The sequence below is a fragment of the Panthera tigris genome, chromosome A2, assembly GCF_018350195.1.
Source record: "Panthera tigris isolate Pti1 chromosome A2, P.tigris_Pti1_mat1.1, whole genome shotgun sequence".
Classification (NCBI taxonomy): Eukaryota; Metazoa; Chordata; class Mammalia; order Carnivora; family Felidae; genus Panthera; species Panthera tigris.
In genome coordinates this window covers 140,547,804-140,559,091 of record NC_056661.1, presented here as the reverse complement: position 1 = coordinate 140,559,091, position 11,288 = coordinate 140,547,804, and the positions used below count along the sequence as shown (strand labels likewise).

The 11,288-nt window shown below is 38.1% G+C and overlaps 1 protein-coding gene across 4 annotated transcripts in view; it reads left to right on the top strand.

Annotated features, from left to right (window-relative positions):
- Positions 1 to 4,482: 4,482 nt before the first annotated feature.
- POT1 (protection of telomeres 1) overlaps positions 4,483 to 11,288 on the top strand; it is a 78,448-nt gene continuing 71,642 nt past the window's right edge. For 2 of the 4 annotated variants that reach the window (XM_042971261.1, XM_007089196.3), the window contains exons 1-2: positions 4,537 to 4,768; positions 5,322 to 5,506. In XM_042971261.1, coding sequence (XP_042827195.1) covers positions 5,384 to 5,506 — 123 coding nt within the window. In that variant the 5' untranslated portion in view covers positions 4,537 to 4,768; positions 5,322 to 5,383. The other 2 variants (XM_007089197.3, XM_007089198.3) reach the window with 2 other exon arrangements.

The window sequence follows — 11,288 nt, the reverse complement described above, 5'->3', positions numbered from 1 at the left end:
TTTCTATAAGCCAGCTTGTCAGAGAATCTTTTTTCTGAATTAATACTCATGTTAATGTTTGTGAATGCAGGTTTTTTTTTTTTTTCTCATCTCAACATGTATCATTGGTGTAACTCAACAGAAGGCTCTCTTTGTTGAATCAGCCTGCCTCAAACTTCTTATATACTATGAGCCACTAAGTGCCACATGGCATGGTCCAAAACAGGAGAATGACCCCTTCCTCTTCATGTGAAAATTTTGGCCCTTCTTGCTCGGCCCGGGCCTTGATTTACACACTCGGATTCCATATTATGCTACCTTGGTGTTTAGTCATTTATTTTCTGTTTTCACTGATTCACTTTTCCCTTAGTATGGCTTGTCCTTTAGCATTCCTCTCAGACAGGGCTTTTTGCCAAATTTGACTGGAAGGAAAATGGAAGTTATGCATGTAAAATTTCAAAACTTTGGCGCTAAAATACATAAGTTTTGGGGTGATCTCTTCAATAGACACTGATGTTTTTCTCAGTTTATGGTACTCAATATTATGATTTTAAAAAATCTTTATCTTCTTAATACACCCTGATTACAGACTTCATTTAATTATAAATTAAACTTATAACTTACACATAAATTTGCTATAAATTTGTTTGAATTATCTTGTTTCAAACATAGAACAATATAAAAAGCTGATACTTCAAATAGGATTTTATACATTGATCTAAATGTTCAATAGGATTGGACAAAAACGCCATTAGGTCACCAGGAAATGAACTCCAACTGATGTAGACTAGCTGGGAAATCTGCTAGGAAATCTCAGAAAACAGTAGCAAGTGATATTGTCATGTTGTAGGGATGCAACATGACAACAATGGCTTGCAGAGAGATAGTAAATCACAATGGGAATGGGTTAGTGATGCAGCAATTATTGCAAAGAAAATAAATATAAAGTGTTGGGTGATTAGAACATGTAATTCCAAGTCTCAGGTTACAAAGTAAATAGTAAAGAGCATTTTGAAAATGCTAAAGAGGGAAGAAGTATATCAGGGAGACACTTAGCATGTCTGACTCCAAATCGCTTCTATTTCTTTTGCTGCTGTGACCTATGGCTTAGAAACTTCTGCTTAACTCTGCACATAGGCATGTTACAGCTAAGATTTGTAAAAACTGCTTTTTACCCAAAATCTACCTCATCCAAGGAGATAAGGAAATATATACAGAAGTGATTATGCTATGTTTAAGATTTACAGAAATGGCATGACCAGATTTCTGTATGCAAAGATCAACTGACCAAGGACAAAGAAGTTACACAACCTTTACTTGGATGTCTACAGATGTCAGTCACCTTTTGACTTGAACTTCCTCCTACTTTCCTCTTTTGCTAACATCAAAGATGCTGGAATTTCATGCCAGGGGAGATTATAGTTTGGGACAATACTCCACCATCTCCTCAGTTTGCTGGCTTTCCAAATAAAGTTGCTTTCCTTACCCCAACATCTTGCCTCTTGACTTACTGGCTTATTGTGTGGTGAAAGAAGGAGCTTGGACTCAGTTACAGAAGTACCAGACATTTGCAGATTAATTCCTTTAATCTCTGCTCAATTACTTATAAACAGCACCATATCTTTATATTTATGCTTTTATTAATAAAAATACCCACCCACTTTTAATGCTTATTATTTATTCGTGAGAATCTCATTTTAACTTTTTAAAAATTAAACATTTCACATTGTAGTTTGAAAACTTGACATGACCACAGCCATTTTGAAATAGAGCTCGAGTGGCCACAGCAGAGAAAGTGCTTATGCTGTCTTTGTTTGAACTGGGCCAAACTTTTGCACTGAACAAAAAACAGAAATTGTTCTAAGCAATTGCTTGAGAACAGACATCCTGATTACCAACTGATTGTTTGAACTTTCTGAAGATACAATTAGTAGCCAATGTAAAACCTAGAATTACTTGTTAACACCCACTGATAACTTTTTTTCCCTCTTCAACACTTGTAATTGGCTCCCTTTCTTTCCCTCATAAAAACTCTTATAATCCACAAAACTAAAACTCAACTGACAGAATGGGAGAAGATATTTGCAAATGACATATGGGATAAAGGGTTAGTATAAAAAAAATCTATAAACAACTTATCAAACTCAACACCCAAAAAACAAATAATGCAGTGAGGAAATAGGCAAAAGACAAGAACAGATACTTTGCCAAAGAAGACATCCAGATGATTAATAGGCACATGAAAAGCTGCTCAACATCACTCATCATCAGGGAAATACAAATCAAAACCACAGTGATATACCACCTCACACCTGGCAGAATGTCTAAAATGAACAACTCAGGCAACAACAGATGTTGGTGAGGATACGGAGAGAGGGGAACCATTCTGCACTGTTGGTGGGAATACAAACTGGTGCAGCCACTCTGGAAAACAGTATGGAGGTTTTCAAAAAATTAAAAATAGAACTACCCTATGACTCAGCAATTACACTTCTAGGTATTTATCCAAAGAATACAGGAGTGCTGATTTGAAGGGGCACATGCACCCCAATGTTTATAGCAGCACTATTGACAATAGCCAAAGTATGGAAAGAACCCAAATGTCCATTGACTGATGAATGGATAAAAAAGATGTGGTATATGTATATATATATACATATACACATATACCATATGTATATATACACAAGGGAATATTACTCGGAATAAAATTTTACATATGAGTAAAATCACGATATTTGTCTCTCTGACTGACTTATTTTGCTTAGCATAATGGATTGCTTTAACATTTGATCTCAGTGCCTTATCTAGTTGATCCACTCTTGTGTTTCTCTCATTATCTTAAGTTGTATTGTATATCCATATTTAATGTTCAATTTTCTTCACTTGTAGAACAAATTAATTGCTAATGTGAGGGAAAGCCATATAGGCTCTGGAGTCATATGTATACCCCGGCTCTAGCACTAACTGGGAGATAGTAAAGAAGAAACAAGACTGGAAGTTACCTGGATGTGTATGAAGTGTTTAGGTCCTAGAGAAAGAGAGAGCAATCACAACCAAAAAACCAGTTATAGATATTGTCCTCAGGGAAGAATATGGACATTTATAGGCTAACTGGAGGAAGAGAGAAAAACTTTAAAAGATTCAGTTGATATAGGATGAGGTAAACTAAACATGTCAACAAAATGAAAATGTTTAGAAAGATAAAGACTAAAGCATGTAAAGAGTGCCCTTTGGCTTAGCAACAAGGAGGTCTTCAGTGAACTTGGCAAAGGCAGATTCAGTGTAATGGGTGTGGAGGTAGGGCCAAGATGGAGAGGAGGAAGCCCGAGGTGAGGAAAGAGAACACTTTTTTCTGAGCATTTGTTCATTCAACAAATATTCAGCCCCTACAGTGTGCGAAATACTGAATAGGCTCTAAGCATATAATAGTAAACAATTCTCCCTGCCGGTAATAAGCTTAGGCCGTGGAAGAATATGTTTAAATGCCAATGGGAAAGAACAAGACGTTGAAAATATGTTGAGAGAAGATACATAACTGATGGTAGGAGGTGAAACAAAAGCGGCCAGAATCCAGAGCCAAGGTGAAGGCCTTCACTTAGGGAGAAAAAACAGTATTTCTAAGCTGGGTGAGGCTAGGGTACGAACAAGGAGAGGATCTAAGCCTCACTTAGTCTAGTTTTCTACAAATGGACAGCTCAGCCTGCGAGTTCAGACCCCTGTCACCGCGGGTTTATGCATGATATGAGAATACAGGGGGGTGAGGGGAAGGTGCGCTAACGGAATGCTTCCTCCTAAGAAAATAGTTACTTTAAGCAGCGATTTCCTCCTGCAAATAAGTATCTGCAGCAGATATTTTAGTCCAAATTAGCCTTGGAAATATTTATGTCATTATTACATCAGGTCTTTGCACTGAGGTGGTTTCACTTTCATCAAATGATCGGGAAATACAAATCAGAAATTAGCAAAGAAATCACATTTAATAATACGTCTTACTAATTATACACCCAAACCAAGCCCTATAGATCAATGAAGAAGTTAATCCAATCTACCTAAAAATAGCATTACTCACTGATGGAATTATTTCTTTGCAAAACCTGCCTTTGGTTAATTGCTTCTGAGATAGAAAACCTGCAGTTAAAGGAAGTGCCCTGCCCACGGGGGCTTCTAATTTCAAATCCCGCCCGGGTTTTGGGAAGACTTTTTATTGGTTGCGGGATTTATGAATCGCGCTGCGGACCGCCCCCGCTTCCCTGGCCGGCGCCTACAGCCCGACCCCAGGCGGAGCTAAAAGGGAACCGGACAATTCCGAAAGGATACTGTGCCAGCCCCCCACGCTACCCCGAGCGCGGCGCCGTCTACTTATTCCGTGAAACTTCCAGGACACTTTATGCCTGGGAACCATCATGCAGTGTGTCCTCCGCAGGCGTAGGAGCAGTAAGCGTAGCCCTGCAGACCGTGTACGCATGCGTGAGACCTGGGCCGTCGGCGTGCGTGTGGCGTCACGCGCGCGCCCTTCTAAACTTCCTTGTTTTTCTCTAGAGTGGGTGAGTGAAATTCTAAGTCGGTTTGCAGCTCATTGTCTGAGTGCAGGGTGGTTCGGGTTGTGAACGGGTATTCCCAAAGAGGCTGATTTAGTTTAGATCAAAAGGTGGTGTAGTTATTGCAGAAAGACCCTTCATACTTATCTATAGCGTGAGCCTGCTGTGGTTAGTAACTTGCTTGGCATTTTGTGAGCAGCTGACTGGTCAAGTCCCCGCCCTCACGGAACTCAACTGGCTTGGGGAAGGTTGGTGCGCACACATTAAAATTAATATTGACACTGGTGGATGTCCCAGTCAAGAGGTATGACAAATAAGATTGAACCTAGGAAGCACGATTTAATATCAGTTCAGTAGTTCTTTCGATTATGTATAGGAGCTGGAGAGAGGAGACAACCGGTATGTTTTGGAGTAATAAGCTTTTGGTGCCCAGTTTGCCTACACAATATTACCATGGCCAAGGGGATTAAAAAACAAAAATTCAATTCCCCTCCCTTTCCCAATAGTTTGTACATTTTAAAGCACAATTTTGGTAAGAGACATTGTTAGTGTGGTTTTCGCAGATCCTAAAACTGGCTTTTAGAGGTAAGTCTTTAAATAGAAAACTAAATAGAAAAGGCTGGAGTCTCCATTGTCCTAGGGGAATGGGTGTATTGATCTTTGTAATAAAATTATAGACTAATCCACCCCACCGCCAACAGTGATTACTAACTTAGAGGAAAGCAAAAGCAAAACTAAGTCAAAGAAGCTTAAAACAATTTTTGACTGCTTTTTGGGTAAAACGTTGGTCTTTGTTTTCAGCCGCAAGCTGTCAAATTCCCTAGTTGAATTTGCTCTGGACAGCATTTTGAAGCAGATCTGATATGCCCCTTGAATTAATAAAAGAAGTGAATGGAGTGCCCGAAGTTGAGCTGCTAAGTGAATTAAACAAAGTAGATTTCAGATCTCTACAGCCAGGTTGTGATTATAGCAAGAAATACATCCAGGTAAGAATTTTCATAACTCAGAATGCTTTTTGTCTTCAAAAAGGGAATGCTAATTTTTATGTTGAGCTTATAATAGTTGTTTTAGAAATGGTTTTGTGTGTGTCATAACGTGACTATTTTGATGCTGTTATTCTTACTTAGCAAACATTTATTGAATTGTTTTGTGATACACTGGAATACATTTTGAGGGTACAGAGGTGAGTGAATATGGTCCTTGAACTAAAGGGGACTGAATTTTTGTGGGTTTGGACAGGTAACCTAATCTCTAATTATATTAAGTTGGTGTTAGAACTATGGTATGTGAACATTTAGGAGGGAACTTTTGGTTCTGACAAGTTAGGTCTGGAAACTAGAGCTGGAACTTAAAGGGTGACTGAGACTATACCTTTTATTTTGGGTGTAATAGTCCTAATGTGCATTTTGAAGAATTTAGATGTTACCCTAAAAACTATGGGAGACCCTTAATAGATTTTAAGCAGGACAGGGACATGATTCATGTTGAGTTTAAATTACTCTGCCTTCTGGGTGAAGAGTATATCAGAGAGGGCAAGATTAGAGGAAGGATAATTAGTTAAGAGGTAGTTGCCATAATCTAGTTTAGAGTTGATGCTGGTCTGAAGCAGGAACAGAGGAGATGATAGGAAGGAGACAGACAATATCATAATAAAATTATAATAACAAAAATTAACATTGAGCTCTTTCCAGGAGTTAGGTGGTATTTTAAGTGTTTTGCATATATCAATTCATTTAATCATCACAAAACCCTGTGAGTTAGGTCCTATTATTCTTCATCTGTAAGTGAGGATACTGCATTTCCAAAAGGTTAAGGTTAACGATTGGCCTGAGATACAGCTCGTAAGTAGTGGAGTTGGAGTTACAATCTAGACCTTCTGCTTTGGAACTGACAGAATAAAGAGGTAGAATCAACAGATCTTGGAGAGCAATTAGATGAGAGAGGTCAAGAGTTCAGGAAATTTCCATGTATTTAAGTCCTGTCAGCCTTGGGAAGATAATAGGAGTCACACGTTTAGGAAGAAAGAGGAGTTAGTTCAGTTTTGGATGTCTTCATAGGTTTTTGGAGGTATCCAAGTGGTGATGTCCTATAGGCAAATGGATTTGGGATTCTGGAGCTTAAAGGGTTTCCTTCTCTGGGAGATTTGGTCCAAAGAATAGAATGAGGAGAGTGTTGAAGGATTTCAGGAAAAGAAGGTAGCATGAATAAGAGTCTGAGTTGATCCAGAGGTGTAGGAGAAAAACTAGGAAAGAATGGTGTCTTGGATATTTAGTAAGTTTCAAGGAATGAGTAATACTAGTAACTTTTACATAAATTGCCATATTGCAAGCACTCTTCTAAGTGCTTTACATGTATTCCCACTTTTAATCCTTGAAAGAATCCTATAAATAGATGTTATTATTCCCATTTTATAGTTGGGAAAATGGATACAGTTTAAGTAATTCATTCAAGGTTAGATCCAAGGTTAGCTAGTAAGTGGCTGAGTGTGATTTGAATTTTCATTGTCTTTGCTAGTAACCAAAGCATTATGTTGCTGCTAGATACTCAGTCTAGTCTGAAAAGAATGTTTGATTTAATAACCAAGAAAGTATAGATCATTTGGAAAGACTAGTGTTGCTGGGTTGGCTTTTTAGTGGTTTGAGAATTGAATGTGGGGTGAGAAAGTGACAGCAGGAAATGTCTTTTGAGGAATATGTACTGGTATTTTGATATTTTAATTATGGTAAATCATAGTCCTGAAATGGGAGTGGAAGACTTTAATTTTAGCCAAGTCAATTTTGCAGTTGGTTAACAGTGACTGGCTTTTGCGCCACCTAAAATCAACTTCATAACTAACTACTGCACTAAAGTGAAATAAATTCAATTTTTAAAAATTTATCCGCATTTCCTTTTCTCTTCTGTTCTCCCCTCGTCCCATCCCTCTTCCACCAACACACTTCCAAACTCAAACTCACAGGCTCTGGTCACAAACTTACTCCTATAATAGTTGAGTATTCTAAAAAGGAGTGGAGGTCCTGAAGATATGCTGACTGGATTTAAGCACAGATCCACCATTTACTAGCTATGTAATTGGAAGTGATTTTACCTGTTGATACCTTATTTTTTTCATTTGTAAACTAGGAATTATAATAGAACCTACTTCATAGAAATGCATTGAAGATTAAATGTAACTTGCTTACTTAGTAAATTCAAAGCATTTGGTAAATGCTGGTAAAGATAATGATATCATCAACAACATGCCTTCGGGCAAGGAATTTACCTGGTATCGGTTTTCAGTGAAAATAATGTACCATAATCCCATTGACCAGTGACAAAATTATTTTGCAGTTAGTGAAGTTGAAGCTTCAAAGACTCTACTTGAACAAGCCCTTCTAAGCCCATGCTAGGTGTCTTAGAAATGAATTTACATTTTCACATATTTGTAAAATTTACACAAATGGGATGTTTTAACCTAGAGTGGTTAAGATTGGTGTCTCTTTCCATTTTGACTTCCCCTCCATCACATTTTCTGTCTTATCGAGTGGCCTTTGGAGTGGCTGAGAAATTTTTGGAAGGTAGTTAAGGGGAAGTTGACTTATGGAATAATTTTAGTGAGATATATTTGTGTGGTTTGCAGTTACTTCTGCTTATAGGTAGCATATGCCAGCTCTTCTGGTGTAGGAGTGTTTTCCAGGAACATTCCAACTCACTGGGTAGTGTAGGAGAAAAGTATGGGGACCAAAGTTGTACCAGGGTATGAATATATACTGTCACACCTAGCATCGGGTGTGTGTAGTTGGTGGACAAAAATAAGTACTGAAACTATGGAATCTGAAGCTACTTTGAGGACAATTGTTACAAATCTTACAGCTTATATAGGAAAGAAACTCAATAGAAATTTTTTTTCAAACTTGACAACAGTCCTAAAAATTTACACGAGGTTACTAATAATGAGTGGTGAAATTAAATACAATTGTTGTAAACTGTCAATAACAAAAATAAAATTTTAATCAACTATGCTATAGGAAAAACAGAATTTCGTTATATTTTATGTAGAAACCATACAGGGCTTAATCGCACGAACTGTGAGATCATGACCTGAACTGAAATCAAAAGTCAGATGCTCAACTGACTGAGCCACCCAGAGGCCCCCTATTTTTCAATGTTAGCCCTTTATTACAATAATTCCTTTTAGACATAAGGGAACATGTTAGTATTCAGTAGGGTTAAACCAAGGAAACACCTTTTACTCATTTCTCATGATTATCACATTTTCATGAACAATGCTCATTTTTAAAAGTTAAGTCAAAGTATATAATCTCTTCTTTCATCTGTCAGAATGAATCTCTTATTTTTCATATCTCAGTTTGAATCCTTAACCCTTTTTTAAATTTAAAAATACTTTATAAAAAAGTTTATTCTTGAGAGAGAGAGAGCACTCCTGCGAGCATGGGGGAGGGACAGAGAGAGAGGGAGAGAGAGACTACCAAGCAGGCTCTATGTCAGCACAGAGCCCGACACGGGACTCCATCCCATGACTGAGATTATGAGCTGAGCCAAAATCAAGAGTCCGATGTTAAACCTACTGAGCCACCCAGGCGTCCCACATAACCTTTTTTAGCCTGCAAATATCTCTTACTTATGTTTTTTGAGTTTTATTAAATGCATTTTACCGCTAAATTCACTTTTCAGTATACAGTTCTGCAAGTTTTGACAGATGTATAAAAACATATAACCACAAACATAATTAAGCTGCATAACAGTCCATCACCCCCCAAAATTTTATAGTCAGGTGCTACTCCCAATTCCAACCCCTGGCAACCACTTTTTACCAATTTTCTGACAGTATACTTTTACCTTTCAAGAATGCCATGTAGATGGAATCCTGCACTAAGTAGCCTTTTGAGGCTGGCTTCTTTCACTTAGCATGATGCATTCAAGATTCTTCCAGGTTGCTGTTTATTAGTACTTTTCCTTTTTATTGGTGACTAGAATTCCATCACAGTCCATTTCTTCGTTCCTCAGTGTAGCAGTATTTGGATTCTTTCCAGTTTTTTATAATAATGAATGAAGCAGCTATAAATGCTCATACAAATTTTTACATAAACGTAGGTATTCATTTCATTTGGGGTAAATGTCAAGTGGTCAAATAGTTCTTAAGCAACAGTGTATAATCTACCTTTTGAGTTGGTGTGCAGATTTGGTTGGTCAGGAGACAGGGAGCCAAATAGATCAGGTTCCTACTGTGCACAAAAGCATTTGTATCCCTTTTGAGAGGCACTGACCTTAGGAAAACCCCACTCTTACAATGATGGGATGATACATTTTTAATATCTAATACTAATTGACTTTTATCCTGGAAGCTAGCAGATTTCTGGAGTATAAGACAGCTATAATTTTTACTCTCAGCAGTGACTGCATCAGTTTTCTATCCCCACCTTCCTCATTCAAGACAGTACAGTGAGGATCAAAAGTCTTCCTGTGTGTATAAAGGGGATTTCTTGTGCTGTAGAAAAGGAACCTTGAAATTATGAATCTGGGTTACCTTCCCCTCCTGAGAGACAGAGAGAAACCTAATCTCCCTAATGTACATACATCGTTTGCAACGTAGAGAAATGTCTCTAGGTTTCAACCACCCCTTATTGAAATGAAATGTAAACAACTGGGGACATAAATCCCCCCTGCAAGTCTCTCATTATACAGTCATCCTTAAACTTCAAAGCTTAATCTTTAGTTCAGCCTCCATTTTTCTCTGCTCACTTCAGCTGAAGACAGGAACAAATTTTGTATTATCGTTCTAATGGAATAACTCTTACTGTGAATAAAACTGCCTACTTTGTATATAACTGAGGGCCACATAATCAACTGAGGGTGTTTTCTTAAACTTTTGAATATTTTTTATAACTATCCCTAGGAGCAAATCATACTGTTTGTTTTTAGTTAATTTCTGCTTTTCACATGGGAAGCACGATATTAAGGGCATACATGCTACCCTTGGAAACAAAGAGTTTGAAGTTGTTAGGGGTCCTCAAGAAAGGATGTGGATCAATCAGGCAACATAAGTTAACAGGTCCTCTGTGTGGTCTGCCAGCTGGGAAGCCCTAAGGCCCCCAGTTTATTCCTAGTACTTCAGTTTAGTTCTTGTGTTCAGAGAGACTGCTTGAGGGCAGTCACTTAAATCTGGCCTACTTGTCCAGTTCATTTGCCCTGTAAGTTGTGGAATCATTTGAAAGTATCTTCTATTGAAGGTACAGGAGCTGGGCCATGCCCCTCAGGTGGGGATGCAGTTACTTTTCAGAGTTTCCTATAGTTTGTGAGAGCAGCTCCAGGACCTTTCCTTTGTGGTGACGGGACGGCTTCTGGAATAGTTATGAAAGACAAAGATTAAAATTCCTTCTTTCCCCTTTACCTCCTGATGTTTAAGGAGTTCCTTTTCCAGGTTTGGGGGGGGGCTTCTCCCCAGGTGCTGGACATCTCTCCCTAGTTGCTTGAATTTTTTGCTCTCCATTATTACAGACCTGTGTATCCCATTCCAGAAAGCATAACATCACATTTTTTTCAGTCATTCTGGACTCTCCCTTAGAGCGTACATCCGGTGGGATCAGGTGCAAGAGTAACAAAAGCATCTGTTTTGAGTTCGGTTTGATTAATTTAACCTGATTGAGGTTCTCTTGATTGCTTTGTGCCTTGACAGTGTTCTTTCCTGTTTTTGTTTTTGTTTTTGTTTTTTTAATGTATGCCTCTGTAATTTGTTGTTGTAAACTCTGGCTCTTGTGAAGAGCAGTGGAA